Source organism: Mercurialis annua, linkage group LG2 (genome assembly GCF_937616625.2).
Source record: "Mercurialis annua linkage group LG2, ddMerAnnu1.2, whole genome shotgun sequence".
Classification (NCBI taxonomy): Eukaryota; Viridiplantae; Streptophyta; class Magnoliopsida; order Malpighiales; family Euphorbiaceae; genus Mercurialis; species Mercurialis annua.
In genome coordinates this window covers 469294-486503 of record NC_065571.1, presented here as the reverse complement: position 1 = coordinate 486503, position 17210 = coordinate 469294, and the positions used below count along the sequence as shown (strand labels likewise).

The window sequence follows — 17210 nt, the reverse complement described above, 5'->3', positions numbered from 1 at the left end:
GAGTTGGCTACTGTTGTTGTTCAAGCTTGGCTCTGCTACAAAGAAACGAAATGCCTAATGCTTGAAAGTACTATATTCAATTCAAAACTATATTTTGACTAAGATAAACTTTTGGTTAGATTTTTTTAGAAAAAAAAAGAGAGAATCGCAACTGTTGATGATGTGTTAATTTTGAATCTCGGCCTTAGTCTTCAAACTCTCTGATTGGGAGAATTCTTTACACAATTAACTTAAAATGAGTAAATGATCAATCCAGTTTTTGAACTTGTAAGTAACCTTCACTCATCTTGACTATTTTGATCAATTAAGTACAATATTATCTATTTTAGAACAATTAAGAACAAGTTTACAGACTAGGATTGAGTTTATTCAATTATTATTATCATCAAATGACCAAACATGTAAAATGTTGCCTTTAATTAATAAAAGAACAAAAGGTCAATGCGTCCCCTAAACTTATGACACGGGGTCATCTAACCCAATTTATAATTTTTTGAGCAACTAATCCCAAAACTCTTCATTTTTGGGTCAAATAACCCCATACTTGTATTTTTAGAACGCGTTAAATACAATTTGGAGGTGAGGGATGCAAAAAAGTAATTAGATACTTCCCTAATTGTTGCGATATAATTATTCTAAATCTATTTTTTAAAATAAAAAAAATAAATTATGGGGTTATTTGATCAAAAAATAAAGAGTTTTGGGGTTAGTTGCTTAAAAAGTACAAATTGGGTTAAATGATCCCGTGTCACAAGTTTAGGAGGCGTGTTGACCCTTTGTTCATTAATAAAAGTAGCATGAATTATTTGAATAGCTCAAGGACCAAATTGATTCTTTGTTCATTTTGAAAAAGTTCAATTAATAAAATATCATTTTTTACGAAATATGAGCAAACAATCAACGCGGCTCATGATCTTGTGACTCTTGATCAATTAATTCACTTTCAGTCATTTTAGTATTTTCAATTTTTTAAGGTAAAATAAGGATAGTACTCTTTGTATTTAGTCAATTAAAGAGAAAATTGGATGATCTCGGTCTCTATGAACTTCTTCATATTATTATATAATTTTTTCATTAATTGACTAAAAAATAAAGAGTATTATTCTTAATTGATCAAAATGGTCGAAAGTAAGTTATTTGACTCAAAGTCATAAATTCAGAGACCAAACTGACCCTTTACTCTTAAATATATTACATCATTGAAAAAAATCTAACAAAAGATAATAATAGAAGAGTATACAAAAATTATAAAAAATGAGATAAATAAATATACAGTAACTATATAAAAAAGATTAGGGATTTTTAGACAAATACCAAAAAAAGATAAAATATTTTCAAAAATACTATCTCAAAGTTTTTTTTTTTTTTTATCCTTGAGTAAATTTCTAAGTTTCACAAAGCCAAGATCTAAAAATGAAGATATAGATAGGTAAGGCCTTTGAACCAAAACCAAGCGAACTAAAGTTGCTTCAGTTCACAACATCTCCGGCCCGAAAATGTTTGTAGAATGTAGAAATGGGCTGTGGTAGTAGTTAAAGAAATTTTTTAGGACAAGATTAGCTGTCCTACTTAAGTTAAAACTAGTTGAACAGTTGCGTTTTAAATTTTTAATGGAAACTAAAAGAAGCAGATGAGTTAGAATAGAATTGGGAGTGTAAAATGGAAAACAGAGGTTTGAAACAATGGATTCAATTATTTATACTGTTTTTCTTATTAATCAAGTCTGCCGTTGCAGATGGCGTCACTCACCATGAAGCCAAACTTCTTCGCGACGAGGTTATCATAATTTCTTACTCTCGAAAATCGTTTCATTATTTAATCGTTTATTGCATTTACAGTTCTTGGATCTGCCATTACTCTGTTTTAGTTTGGTTTGTGGATTGGTAATAAATTGAAATGTAGGTTGGTGAAATGTTTTATCATGCTTTTAATGGATACATGGACAATGCTTTCCCCCTTGATGAATTAAGACCTTTATCGTGTCAAGGAGAAGATTCTCTTGGTGGCTATGCCCTGACTCTGGTTTGTACATCACTTTTCTTTTTTCTTTTAATGTTTTCAAATGTCATTGAACTTTTGCATAATAGGCCTATCTCCAATTCTGCCTTGCAGATAGACTCTTTGGATACATTGGCTCTTCTTGGTGACCGAGACCGCTTCACTTCCTCTGTTGATTGGATTGGTAAAAATCTTCGGTTTGATATAGTGAGTAATTTTGTTGTTTCTATTTTCATTCAAATTTTTGCTCTCTGAAAGTTGAGATAATTTGAAGTTTAAGCAATGACTAGAAAATTGGTTTCTGTGCTATTATATGTTGTTTACGAATCCAAATCTCCTATAGCAACACCCTCAAGATTCTTATAGTCTTCTAGTTATGATTTCTAAGATAAGATTGTCCTGTTATAATAAAAAATATTACCAGCAATCATCGATTACTTATTCCAAGTCTTATGCATGTTTTGTAGAATTGAAATCCTTGAAACAACAAGGGCCTCTAGTTGGCTCCCTTGGCTCTAGGTTATCATATTGAATCGTGTAGTGTGTAAACTATTGAGAATTTAGTGTCATTACAATTAGCGATGATTTTGTATTTCTTGATTCATTGATGTTGTTTAAGCTCTTTAATTGCTGCATCAGCAGCATGTTTCAATTAAAAATCATATGCGTAGTCCGAGATTCACTTTGCATTATTTACTTAATCTACACTTTCTAGTCTTAATCTATGCTTTCCTGTGGCTGTAACTCTATCATTCAAATGAATTTATCCATGCAATTAATTACTGATTTCAAATTACAAACATATTGTTTTAGTTGTTAAAGGCTGTTATTGTTCTCAACTTTGGAGTGTCTTCACTCATTTATGCAGAATAAAACAGTATCTATCTTTGAGACTACCATCCGAATTCTGGGAGGTTTACTCTCTGCTCATCTAATTGCAAGTGATTATTCTACGGTACCTTCAGTTTTGACCTTTTCCTTTTTATTTTATTATTGGTTGAACATGAATATGAATCTTGGTGGTATGTTTGACAATTTTGTTGGCATTTTCAATGACCTTATAGGCTTATTATACGACATCCATTGTATGTGCTATTCAAAAGAAAATTCAGGAGAATACAATTTTTTTTCTTTTAAAGATGATTATTGCATATACTCTTGAATGAGCTTAATCTTGGCTGCATTTTTATTATTATGCATCATACTATCATAGTATTTAGGTGCATGGTTTAAATTAGAGTCTATGTAAGCTCTATAAGTTGATAACTAAAACTGGATCTTGCAGACTGCACCTCACTATCAAGTAATTACTTTGATTTGATGAGTCTTCATCATTTGGTTTTAAAAAAGAATGTTTCACATCTTTTGGTGCAGGGTATGAAAAATTCATCCTATGACAACCAATTGCTTCACTTAGCTGATGATTTGGCTCAGAGAATGCTGCCCGCATTTGACACTCCCACCGGTATTATTTCTTTTTAAGTGTTGTAGTTTGCTGCATTCTTTGTGATATTTGTCGTTCAAACTGTTGGGAGGTGGGTAACCCTCTGTCATGGAACATAAGATTCTTGTTATATATCCCATTCTATTAAAAACAATTCATAGTAATTGGTCCAAAGTGTTCTGTTAAACCTTACAACCTCTATTATAGTCTGAATTGTGCTGTTAAATCAATTAGCAGAGAGCTCTTACTTGGGAGGCTTCCCGATGCTTACCTTTAGTGAAAGCATTTTGCAGCCTTGTTTTTTTTTTTTTTGAGAACATTTTGTAGGTCTGACTTTGCTTTCTGGAACATGCTTTATTACTGTCCCTTGCTTTTAATTTCTGAAATAGTACAAATTTGAATTTTTGCCTTTAACTTCTTGCTTCTACAATATAAACAATGACGCCTGCAGGAATTCCATTTGGGTCTGTCAATCTGTTACATGGAGTTGATGAACATGAAAGTAAGGTATATGCTCTTTCTTATTTTATAAGTGGCGCAAGTTTCGGTCAATGTTTTTTCTAAAGTGGATTTTAAAATTCTAAACTCTTCAACTTTAATCGTTTAGCATTGTCTAGCTTCTTATATGCCAATTTGGTCTATTTAGATAACATCAACTGCTGGTGGGGGGACATTAACCTTGGAATTTGGGGTGCTTAGCCGCCTGACAAACAATCCTAGTAAGTATCATTACCATTTTAGTAGGTTGTTAATTTTCATTCCAACTATCACCTATTCTAACTGATATTTTTTTTCCTGCCAATATGAGATGTCAAAATTCTTTTGGGGAGGTAAAACTCCGAGTCTTTCCACCCGGAAGGGACAAATCTATGTTGCATAATGTATATAATCTCCAATTCAATGTGATGTTACTTGCCTTAAATCCTTATACACAACCCCACCGTTAGAAGAGCTTAGTCAGACAAGTGGAAGAGGTTGTGTAAGAAATTTTGGCCAAGTTGAAAATTTGTTGCATGCATCATGATTATTGAGAAGTTGAATAATAAGGCCTCAAATTCCTTTCTTCTCAAATTTTGTACAATTCTTTGACTTGTGATTCTTTTGCCCAAACTCCATTTTGAGTTCTAACTCAGGTTTATTTATTATTTTACCTCATTTTGTGGAAATTCAGTTTATGAGCAAGTTACCAAGAATGCTGTGCGTGGACTATGGGCACGTCGTTCAAGGCTTAACTTAGTTGGTGCTCATATCAATGTATTTACAGGTGAATGGACACAAAAGGTAAACATAAATGTGAAAATTTTGTAAAGGCCTGAAGGGGCCTTTTGGATTTAAGTTTATCAAACCTAATAGCAAAATTCTATGCTTATTGTCTACATACACCTTTTCATTGTTAAAGAAAGTTACACTCAACTTGTTAATGTTCTCTAGTATGTAAGTATAAGAACATGGATTTAATGAGCTAATTTAGACTCAGGTTTCCCAAAGAAAATGAGAAGTAAAGAACTTTCCTGTCATGAAGATGTTTCTCGAGGAAGATGCAATTTTCCACTAAGATTACTTTTTTTATTGAATCACATTGATGTCGAGTGTTTCCTTCTTTTCCTTTTCTGTTCAAGCTGCGCGTAAACACTTCTGTAATATCATATTATCGAGACTATTTCATTTTCATTAAGCAACATCATTCAAAATGTTTTGATGCTTTGCAGGATGCTGGAATAGGAACAAGTATTGACTCTTTCTATGAGTACCTTCTAAAGGTACGGAATGATGTCATGTCAGGATATTTATTGGGTTTTATAATTTTAATAGCGATATTTTCTCCGCACAATCCTGTTGGACCTATTCTTCTGTTATGTCCTATTAAGGATTAGGATAAGGACTCTATGAATACTTTTATTTTTAGGAAAGCCAGCTTCATTAAGGATTAATTGAAATATTTAGCTAATAGAAAAACTTTAGTCACAATAAATAAAGGTGACTTTTAATATGAGGAGCGTTTGTTTGTTTGTTTGTTTGTTTGTTTCTGTGAGTTTATTAATTTTATTTTCAGGCATATTTGTTATTTGGAGATGAGGAGTACTTGTTCATTTTTCAAGAAGCTTATGCAGCTGCTATGCAATATCTATTCAATGACCCTTGGTAAAAAAAGACTTCGGCCATGATGCCCATCTAGATATATGCACCTTTTATTTTTACGAAGTTTTATTATTGGGTTTTTGTTTTCACTTTTCCTTCTCTGTTTTTTACCCTGCTGGATTCAAATTCTAAATGTCAAATTACTAATTTATGTCTTTGAAGGTATGTAGAAGTAAATATGGATTCTGCTGCTATTGTCTGGCCTCTGTTTAATAGTCTGCAGGCATTCTGGCCGGGCCTTCAGGTTTTTCTCTTTTTCTGCATTCTGGCTTGCAACCATTAAATAATAGTCGACTTTGATGTTTATTTGAGCTGGTAATAAGGCAAGCTAATACTGTTTATGTTTGTCAGGTTTTAGCTGGAGATGTTGATCCTGCCATTCGAACACATGCTGCCTTCTTTAGTGTCTGGCAAAGATATGGCTTTACTCCAGAAGGATTTAATCTTGCAACTCTAAGGGTTCAGGTATCCAATTCATTAGTGGTCCTAAAATTGTTGTGCATAGAGTTTATGATTTCTATACAGTTCTGTTAGATATTATCTCATCATTGCTACAAAATAGTGAAATTTGTCAGTTATATGCTAAATTTTGTCAAGAATTAGGTTACCCAGTCAATGTAAAGATTTTGAATTCAGATATACCCCACAAAATACAAAAGGATCAAGCAAGACCAATATTAAATGGTTAGTATTTTTGCAGGCTATTTTAAGGGCTTGGAATTAGACAATATCTGGCATGTGGCCAAACATCATCAAAACCTGCATTTAATGGTTTATGATATTTTACTATATCAAATATTTGTCGAAATATTAACATATAACATGTGTAACATATTTTCCTAATTTGTTTATAGCAAGGGCAAAAGAGTTATCCACTGCGTCCAGAGTTAATAGAGAGCACATATTGGCTATACAAAGCTACCAGAGATCCCAGGTCAGGATATGCTTTAACTTCAGGTGGCTCTACCTGAACAGGCATAAATCTATGTTCTTTATATAGTTTCTGTAACTTTTATGGCAAAACGCACAGCTGAATTTCCGTTCTTTGATAAATTCACGTATGCCAGACTTAACTGTTTATGAAAAAGAATAAAATAAATTAATTTCAGCAATACAAGCTCTGCTGATGAACTTGTGCTTTGCAATCAAATCAATCTTTGAAGTTATTATTCCTTGTAGATATCTTGATGCCGGCAGGGACATGGTTGCCAGTTTGCAATACGGGGCTCGATGCCCTTGTGGGTATTGTCACATAACAGATGTGGAATTTCACAAGAAAGAAGATCATATGGAGAGCTTTTTCCTCGCCGAAACAGTATGGATCATTTTAAACTAGCTTAGTCAGTATGTAATTTATCCTTGGCTCCCGTGTTCTTAAAGACAGCACTAAACTTTCTTAGGTCAAATACCTATGGCTACTCTTTGATTTGGCTTCAGGTCCAGATAATCTCGTAGAAAATGGGCCATACAAGTAAGAGCTCTTGTTCTCATAAGTTGCAATTGTGCTTCAAGGACTGATTTGCTTACTAGTTCTTATTTCCATTCATTTTCTGTCTATGTTTTTCAATTTATAGGTACATCTTCAGCACTGAAGGGCACTTACTGCCTATAACGCCTCAAATATCTCTCGTTAAAGAACATTGTTCGTATTTTGGTGCTTACTGTAAAAGCAGTGACATCAGACAAGAATCTTCTAAATCTGATCTCTCTATGAATCCCCATGAAATTAATGCTAGTACATTCTACGGAGGTCAAGTTCACCCCGGATATCCATTAGATTCATCTTTTTTTGAGTCAACTGCTACATCAGGAATGATAAAGGTGAGTTTCATACCACCTTCGGTTCGTTCTTTAATTTCTTTGTTTTTGTCTATGTTCCACCTCTGAAACTTTCTTTTTCTGTGGGAATTTGTTTTGTAGGGGATTTGCTCCGGATTAAGTCACGGGCAAAAATATGGTATATCATATCTGGAACCAATTGATACTTCTCCAGAGGACGAGTCCACTCACCAAAGTGAGAAAATGGCTTCTGATCAGAGCGCTGGAAGTTCTCTCTCTAATAATGATCAGAATGACAATAGGTAGTATTCAAGTACTAGCACGGCCTCCATGATTGAGCTGTTGTAGCTTAAAATATCCGGTGGGATGCACCCCAAAGAATCCCGAAGCTACATTCTGTATGTCCAGCAAGCAACGGATAAGAAAAGACAAACGCGTGGGTATGTCTAACAAAGTTGGACTGATCCCAGATCGTAACTGAACATTAAAAAATTAATTGATGTCTGGAAGGGGACTACTGACTTCTTTTTTCCAAATATTTTGAGCGACAATTGGAGCTCGAGTGTAGAAATATCCATAGGCAGGAGATTGGAGCAAGATTGTAAGCCTTACTGATCAATTCTGTGTCCGTATATAAAGGTGCAGGAAATTATACTTGATTGGTCGAGGCATTTGTAACTTAAAAATGTTTGTAAAGTACGGTTGTAGCAAATTTCAGATTTTGTTATTGTTAGTGAGATTATTAATTTTCCGACACAACATGAACTTGTTATTTATTCTGAACATAAACTTGAGTTATTTAGATCTGCTATTCTTTGCTCAGTCTATATCATTTGATCTTAATATATTCATGGCGCCAGTTTGCTTGATTCAAAATATTAGGCTTCAGTTAGAAATAAGGAAACGTTATTCTTCAATTTTTGCGCCACAAAATGAATCCCTCATTGAAAAATGTCTCTATCCGAAAACCTTAAAATTAATTTATCCATGCCCCTCTCTTAATTGTAGGCTCCATTACCCTCCTCAGAACTCAAATTCATTCAAAATTCGGTAATCTCTATGATGCCTTTGAATTTCACTCTTGATTAATCATATTAAAACTTTTTCATCCTTGATTTCGGGTATGTTCGTCTCTTTGGTCCCTGTGGATGGCGGAAGTGCTACAGAATTGACTTTCAAATGAAGTTCTGAGGTAACTTAGTTTATTAAATGTGATCCTACAAAGAACTAAAACACAAAACAATATATGCAGTTAAAACAGCTAAAGTAGTTGCTTTCATGTCTTAGAATAATGAACTTAATTTCAGCCAAATTACTAGCATTAGTGGCCAGTCAATGATGAGTAGATGATACAATAATATCTTCTTAATTCCATTTTGGTCTAATATTAGCTAAAATTATTGAATGCTCCAAGTTGCATAGCTAGCTTAATATCATGTGTTTAGGACACCTCCTAAACAAAATTTAAAATCAATGTAAAATTAGACAATATGCCATGGGTTAGGGCACCCTGATGTGTGACTGGGACCAAAACAATTCCTTAATTAATGCCTATGCCTATGCATGCATCTAATACATGTTTAAACATTATTCATGAATCTTTCTTGCGTGATTAAAATAGAAGCAAATATGCAATGGATCAATTTTCTTTTTTTTGGTTAGGTAAGGAAACAATATTTTATGGATTACTATACTTTCAATATTAGATCTGTTGGTCTTGACCCCTCTTGGATATGAACATGATACTTATATTCTGCCATATATAGTTATGTCTGCTAGATATGGATTATGATACGAGAAAAATTATGCACGCAATCGATGCGCCATGTCATTCGTGCAACAAACCAATGATGCGTTAAACATGTGGAAAAATTAAGTGATAATTAAAAGATTTCCTATCACAAATGTTTATTGGCTTGTTGTAAATATAACATGACACAACCAATGCATGTGATAAACACTCGATACAAATCTTTTAGTAATGGTGAATTCTCTTTTTGGGCTTTCTAATAATTCTTATTATTAATTTTGGAGAGAGTTATTCTGGCCGTTCATCAGCAAGTTGCATTGAATAGTTCAGCTTAATACTAATGGACAGGATTACTAAAATACCCATAAGAAGGAAAAGCCCCCTCGAGTAAGCTAATAATGAAGAGCATTAAATGCGTTTCGTGTCGCGAGTTGACATGCGAACCCGTTCAATCCTTTTATGACATGACTTAAATATGTCGTGTCATGTTGGTGTTACTCATATTTAACCAATTCAAGCGTGTCGATATGATTTGTAACCCATTTACAACAAAAGAATCGTTTTTGTATATAACCAATTCATTAAATTAAACGCATCATACAGGTTGATATGCATAATTTAATTTATTTTAGTATCGTTTTCATGTTGCCATGATTAATAAATAAGTACCAATGGGGTTGGTTCAAGTGGTAAGCGGCTTGATATCGCTTAAGCAAGGTCTCGGGTTCGAGTCCTTGTGAATGCAGAAAATTCCCACTGGCAGACTCACCACCATGCCAGGTGCGCGACGCTGGTCGGATCCGGATTAGTCAGGGTGAAACCTTAAAAACCAGATAGGCTTACCAAAAAAAAAAAAAAAAAGTCATGCTCGTGTTGACTATATTTAAGACGACAAAATAAATTAACATGATACGAATACGAGCTGCGAATCAGTTTTGACACTCTAGGATTTGTAAAGACGCCCTTAAACAAAGGGAGGCAGGTAGAAAAGTGAAATTTATTCTAGAAGATAACAATATTCTTATATTGTCTTAACTTGCAAGAAGACTCTAGAAGCAACAAGGTATTGCCTAGTGACCTTATTTATACATTTAGTGACTATATAGTTCAATGAATCTATACATTTTAGTTCGTATTGAATGCTGCAATTATAGATTGTTTAATGCTAGCAATGTGTATTAAATTATCTAAAAAGCATAAAAGCATTAGATAAGGTGGAAGTCATAGGAATTAGTAAAATGTAATTAGTGATAGTATTATTTAATTTAATCTCAGAAGCTAGGAATAATGTAAAGATGCATTTGCTTTATGGCATGTGGTTCCCAATTTCTCAGCCTTTTACCAAAAGAGCATCAGACAAAACAATGTTTAATAAACCCCAAAAATTTGCTCTTTGCTCGATAGATTTCATTTCCCTTAACAAGAGTATTAAAGTTAATTAACACAACAATTAGCTACCATATTTGGTTAAAGCATACGTAGCTGTAAACCTAAAATGCAAGTGCTTTAAAAAGACAAGATAACCTTTATAGATATAGAAGATTTGTCCTCCAAAGACAGAGCAATGCATTTGTGCAGTAGGGTGTCAAAAAGGGTCGGAAACACAATTCGGCTAACACGGAAAAATAACGAGTTACAGTTGAAGTTAAACACGTTCGAAACTTAAACTGGTCAATATGTTTATGATGCAGCTTAAAACATATCGTAACACGGGCTGATATGCAAATCCATGCGACCCTGACACGGTTTAAAAATTTGTTCAGTCGTGTCATCCCGTGTTAGTGTCATCCATATTCAACCAATTTAAATGAATGGATTATATGTGTCGTTATGTTGATATGATCCGTATTCAATTCATTAATAAATGAATTATGTTTGTATAATGGCTTAATTTCTTAAAAAACCTCCACCTTCCACTTTTTCTTCATTTATACCCTGATCTTGCAAAAACACCATTTATATCCAATTTTGGGTTTTTATGTTTCATCCCTACCCAAAAGCATTAAATTGTACTTTTTTCATTTGGAAAAAAGTTTAAAACATATTTTTTTTTATTTTTAAAAATACAAATAAATCCTTGAACTTAAAAAATAATCAAATACATTCAAATAATTAATTAATTTTTTAAATTTAATAAAAAAATTAAAAAATTAAAAAAAATTATTATTATTTTTAATTTTTTTTGTCGGAAATATTTTTTAAAAATATTTAAAAAAAATCGGAAATATTTTTTTAAAAAATTAAAAAAATTATTATTATTTTTAATTTTTTTTGAAGAAGATAGTATTTTTGTACTATTAATAACATTAATATATAATTAGTATATAAGTTAAAAATGAAGGATTGTTTTAAACTCTTTTTCAAATGAAAAGAGTACAATTTAATGTTTTTGGATAGAGATGAAACATGAAAACTCAAAATTGGGTACAAATGGTGTTTTTACAAGGTCATGGTATAAACGAAAAAAAATGCAAGGTGGGATTTTTTTAAGAAATTATGCCTTGTATAATTCATAATCGATTCACTAAATTAACGGATTATTGGGTTGATATATATAACTCGTTAATTTTTTTGTGTTGTGTTCGTGTTGACATGATTAATAAATGAATCGTGTAAATGTTGACCGTAATCGTGTCAATAAAATGAATTAACACGACACAAACACGATCTGTAAACTTATTTGAACACCTCAAGATTGATATATGGGAGAGAAATCTAATTTAGTAGTGAATGCTTGTAAATATTAAAGACCAGAAAGTGTTGCTTGTTGAGCATGGCAGGTTTCCTAGTGTACACAATTCCCAACATGGTTTTCTCGTCGCTCTGAAGAAAACAACTGAAACTGCTAAAAGATGTGAATCTTTTTTTCCTAAAAAGAAGTTCATTTCTTCTGAGGAAATAAAACAAAACAGCATGGAGTGTTGCTCAAGTCATCACCTTGCATATGAAAAAATGCAGAGTTATGTCTTCTTGGTGTCTGCTCTTTGCAAGTGGTAAATTTTTCTGAAAACATTTGGGATAAAGTAAAAGTTAGGGTAATTAAGGTTAAGTAACTTTTGGTGAATAAGATATTGATTCATTGCAGAAACTAGTTTTGTCAGTCACAGACTTGTCAGTTTATAACTTTTATGCTTAGATCTAACTGTTTGAAATAATTTTTCATCTTTTAATTATTCTCCTTTGATGCCCTATCTTGTCTGGGAATAGAATAAGTAGGGGAAATATTTCTTAAATAAAGTTATTACATTATTGTTAAATTTCATTTGTTAGTGCTAATTAAAGTTTTGCAATATGTTAATTCAAAATAAACAATCAAGAAGCCATCATTTTCCCATTTGATGTGCTCTTAATCTTTCTTATCTATTGCTTTGAATCAATTAATGTTGTAGTCAGTTGCAGACAAAGAATAATTGGGCAGATCTTGCTATATTTTTCTTCGACAACCATATCTTACTGAAAATATGACTTTTTCTTGTGGGTATCGTGAACCCATCACTCTCCAATTTTAAAAAATATATATTTTAATGGTTAATTTAAGCGCAGAGATTAATAATAAAAAAATTATTTATCCCTAAACTGTTAAACTGCTCACAATTGTTAGTTGCAGTCTTTCATAAACGTATTGAATTGATATATAAAACTTCTCTCCAAATATAATCTATCAAAATTGCCTTAACTGACAATAATAATTTAAACCAATATTCTAATATTATTCAAATTTTAATTTACTAATTATCAAAATAATATGAATCGAGATCCTCTCAAATTGACTGAATATGATTTGTCATGTTCAAGCAATTTACATCATTCATTACAAAATGAATGGTATAGATTAAAAGATTATAAAATAATTAAATTAATCTACACCATTTAATTATTTTATAATGAAGAGTGTAGCTTAATTGAACATGATAGTTAAGTCATATTCAATCAATTTGAAAAAATCTTCATCCAAATAAAATAATGTCAAATCAAGAAAATTTTGAAATTATTGAGAAAATCAAACAGAGAAGTGACATTTCAAAGGTTTAAACTATGAAATTTGGCAAAAAATGATCAGATGTCATAGGCGTAGTTTAAATATTTTTCTCTGAATCATTTTTCATTGAATTGTATTTCGAACACAGAGTAACTCTATTTTTCGTATATTTAGTATTACACAAGTCATGCTATCCGCATAGTTTAAATAGTATGTATGTGCGTTGAGTAACATTCTACTAAGATTTGAGATTAAATCTTCTACAATTGCCAAAAATCTCCCTTTCCAAAATATAAAAAAAAATAAAAAATCACAGGACATAAACCACAAACTTAACTCAAAAAAAAACATTGATAATAAATAACAATTGGAATATGTACTTGGTTATTGAAATCTGCAATTAATTTAACCACACCTTTAATATATTACTTGTATAATTTTGTATAGAGAATAATACCACAAATTCAAAACTTGGAAAATCCTATCTTTAATTTCCTTTTCTTTCTGTTTTTCGTTTACACAAATGAACTTGAAGGAAGATCTTCAAGTTATGCAGTTTTGGCTTGATGACATTACATACAAGGACGACCAACAAAATGACACCATACATAGATGTCCAAACCACCAAAAACCATTCTTAATTCTTTCTGTTTCCGGTCTAAACTTCCGGTGTCGAAGATTCGGATTGAATATTTTTCAGCTTGAAGAACACAAGCTGAGAAATTTGTTCTTCATCAAAGACAGAACTCTTTGCCTTTTTCTCCCTGCTCCTTTGAGTGATGCTGCTGTGTGGCTTGTGCATGGTTAGCAGGATTTTTCATACTCCACAGCCCAAACCTCTTGCTTCTGATCCTTTCATGATTCTCAACCTCTTACAGGATGACATAAACATACTGCAATAACACAAAATAAAATAACCTTAATTTAGTACCAAGAAAATAATTACTCACAAAGTAATATAACTTATGTTTTGCATAGCATTCGTTTTTATCTCTAGAAATGCTTATGAAACACCAAAATTTTATATTAATAATATATATCATTCTATTTTTTATGTGAACGTTTTCGTTTCCGTGCAACATATATAGTATATCAGTGTAAGAAAAATGGAGAAGAAACTTACTCCCAAGGAACATCTCCGACAAGCATCCAGTCACCATCTTTATCTTCATAAGTGGGTACATATTCAGATCCCTTATAGCCTTCTCTTTCGGAGTATTGGCCGACGCTGAACCTAAACATGTTCTCTAAAGCCTTTAGAAGCTCCGGATAGCCGTCGTAAACCTTGAGGTCAATCTTTCTAAGGTATGGAGCGCCATCCATGCTTACTTTCACATACATACCAGATGACTCAGCCTCCATCTTGTTCATCTGAAGGCTGTTTTTCCGGTAGGATCTGATCGGAGGCCATCCAACTATTTGAGCTCTGCATATCACAATAAGAACACATTAGAAAAGGTTTCGGATGTAAAAACCCTAATCAAGAGACATATATATATAGCTATATATGACTTACTTGGGAGCAGGGGCGGTTTCTGTGTAATCGTTATCAGATTTCGAGTTTGTTGCGGTCTCGTCTCTGGTCATCTCCGGCAATGGCCTCTTGTTACTTCTTGCACAAGAAACTGATTGTTCCTCGTTCATTTCTGTGCCTGGTAACCCTAATCTGAGCTCCGTTGCCTTGAGATTGAGATGATTATCATATGCAACACATCCTTCCATTTTTAGTTCAATCTTTGATCAATTTGATGAAGTTGTGTGTATTTTCTTTGCTGTAGAGATGAGAGAATGGATATTAGGTTTTGTGTTAGTCTGTTTGAGATGTGAATGAATGAGAACAAGTGTATTTTATAGATATGATAAAGAAAAAGAGTTTGAATGAGTGTGAAATGCATGAATTATGGATAAAGACAAGCTAAGTTGTCGGTAGCAGTAGCGAGGAGCAGCACCTTTGAGGCAAACTTGTCGAGGCATTTTGGGGACAATAATGGGACAAGCACAGCCGCCCATATGGAAGACTTTTAAGAGAGTGGGGACGGTCAAGATGAGTTTTTGGAGTGAAATCAGGATCGTTGATTGCTTCAGAAGGAAACATCACCATGTGGGAGATGGGGTCCATTTGGGTGTTGGGTATGGGCATAGCATGGCCATGTGGGTCCACCAATTTGGGTATCAGTTTTGGAAATTTGGTAAATGGAATGAATTGTGGGGTACATGACATGTGGGATAACATTAACATGTGTATATGGTCAGCTCTTGACTCATTATATTATGTTTATTTTCAAGGAAAACAATCAGCTTCCTCATTGGATAATTACCAAAACTGAAAAAAGTTTTGAGAATTGATTATGAATAAATAATTAAATTTATAATCTGTAGCTTAAGTTTTTTATATAGTAGATTTTCATAGTTATCCTTTAGAATTGTTGCGGGAGAATTCTATTAGGATTAGAATTCTGTATTATTGGTGTTTGTTTGAAATATTGCTATTAGATTTCCATATCCATCAAGCTCTCATAATTTCCTACTAGATAGGACAGACATGGATGGATATGAACCATCTACTAATTGTTGGCCACCTGGTAATAATAAATGTGATAATCAATCTTTAAATACTACATTAATGAATTATAATTTAATTATAATTAATGTAGTATTTAATAATTAGTTATCACATTTATTGTTGTCAAGTGTCACATGATGAGTAGATGGTTCATAATCCTACGTGGCGAACTTGGTTCACACAAGAATTTATCTGAATAAACACACTAGAAAACGGAATGTTTAGATATACATACGGCAAAACGGTGCTATTTTAAAAGTTTCTATATATTTTAAAAATGAAATTTCTTGTCTCAAACGTTAAGTAATTTTTACATGTTTTTGAAATAAAGAAACGTCAATTGGATCAAGCGTTTGTACTATATAATTTTTTTCCTAAATACATTCACTTAATTAACTATTGATTAAATACATTCACTTAATTAACTATTGATTCATGTTTTAGGCATTTCATGATTAAACCCTATTGTTAAAGTTAGCATAGTCGAATAGCATCCTGATTACGTTGTTCAGTATTTAGATGTAATCAAATTAATTATCGAATTAAAATTAAATTTAGTTTAGTTTGTTGTTTTAGTAATTTAATTTAATTTTTTTAAAAAAGTAGTTAGTTCAATTCAATTTAATTTTATGGTCTGAAATTTTTAAATTAGCGAATCAACTAAACTTTTACTATATTTTTATAATTTTTTATAGGACGACTTAATATCCATGTGCCTTCTAAATTTATAAGTAAGAGAAATCTATTTGTTTTATGTGATACAGATTGTTATAGTATTTATTATTTGAAAACTATCCTTACTAATTCATTGATAATTTAGTATTCAATCCAAATAGTAAAATATTTAAGTTCTTAAATTTAAAATTTTACGAATTTTTTTATTAATCCAAACAGTACTATTAATATTAATAGTACTTTCAATTCTATTTTTCTTTTTATTTGAATAAATATGTTGGTTGTACAACTAGAAGCGTTATATTTTTTTATTAGTTTTGCACATTATATTAAATTTGTATAAAGAATCATATATATTTCTTTCTCAAAGATAGGGAAAAAATTTATAAAAGAAATATTTCTTACTTATAAAGTTATAATTTTATATATACAATTTATAACTTATACAACATTATAAATCTGATTATTACGATGGAGCGCTATTACAAACAATCGTTCATATCTTTCATGTTTTAAATATAGCTTTTAATTTTTAAATATGTTGTTTTAATGTTTGAATATACCTTTAACAAGTCTTAAAACCAAGACCTCTTGAGATCTTGGACCTCAGACTTCCCTCGTATGAATCATTTATGTTGAACATGTCAACTTTTGGTTCTTCAATACCAAGAACTGAATGTGAATTTGGTAATAAACAAGCTAATACAACTCTTTGATTTCTACTAAGTAGGGGGGGATTAGATAAGAACTATCTAGTTAAAGTATTGATTAGGCATGATATAATTAAATCAAAATAAATGGTTAAGGAATAGGTATAATCATAATCTAGAAAATCTAAATAATTTTTTGATTTTATCAATTAATTTAGGCTTAATCACCAAAA

At 31.8% G+C, this 17210-nt stretch overlaps 2 protein-coding genes across 2 annotated transcripts; one reads left to right on the top strand and one right to left on the bottom strand.

Annotated features, from left to right (window-relative positions):
- Window positions 1-1541: 1541 nt before the first annotated feature.
- Window positions 1542-8119, top strand: LOC126667921 (alpha-mannosidase I MNS4). Its single transcript, XM_050361062.2, has 17 exons — window positions 1542-1776; window positions 1903-2022; window positions 2113-2205; window positions 2867-2953; window positions 3373-3463; window positions 3894-3949; window positions 4089-4161; window positions 4614-4723; window positions 5152-5202; window positions 5496-5584; window positions 5744-5825; window positions 5933-6046; window positions 6436-6515; window positions 6761-6896; window positions 6982-7052; window positions 7156-7402; window positions 7502-8119. The coding sequence occupies exons 1-17, from the start codon at window positions 1660-1662 to the stop codon at window positions 7664-7666; spliced, it is 1782 nt and encodes a 593-aa protein (XP_050217019.1). The 5' UTR covers window positions 1542-1659; the 3' UTR covers window positions 7667-8119.
- Window positions 8120-13489: 5370 nt separating this feature from the next.
- Window positions 13490-15030, bottom strand: LOC126667923 (auxin-responsive protein IAA4). The gene is made up of 3 exons (XM_050361064.2): window positions 14606-15030; window positions 14213-14515; window positions 13490-13982 (listed from the first exon to the last, which is right to left on the bottom strand). Exons 1-3 carry the CDS (start codon window positions 14809-14811, stop codon window positions 13907-13909), a joined length of 585 nt encoding a protein of 194 aa, XP_050217021.1. The 5' UTR covers window positions 14812-15030; the 3' UTR covers window positions 13490-13906.
- Window positions 15031-17210: the final 2180 nt, after the last annotated feature.

Bases quoted from the DNA above. Each gene is read 5' to 3' on its own strand.
- LOC126667921 (XM_050361062.2), top strand. From the start codon at position 1,660: ATGGAAAACAGAGGTTTGAAACAATGGATTCAATTATTTATACTGTTT. The intron at 1,777-1,902 runs GTTATCATAATT...ATTGAAATGTAG, and splicing joins CCAAACTTCTTCGCGACGAG to GTTGGTGAAATGTTTTATCA. The intron at 5,826-5,932 runs GTTTTTCTCTTT...TATGTTTGTCAG, and splicing joins CATTCTGGCCGGGCCTTCAG to GTTTTAGCTGGAGATGTTGA.
- LOC126667923 (XM_050361064.2), bottom strand. From the start codon at position 14,811: ATGGAAGGATGTGTTGCATATGATAATCATCTCAATCTCAAGGCAACG. The intron at 14,516-14,605 runs GTAAGTCATATA...TGTGATATGCAG, and splicing joins GAAACCGCCCCTGCTCCCAA to AGCTCAAATAGTTGGATGGC. The intron at 13,983-14,212 runs GTAAGTTTCTTC...GTGTTATTGCAG, and splicing joins GTCGGAGATGTTCCTTGGGA to TATGTTTATGTCATCCTGTA.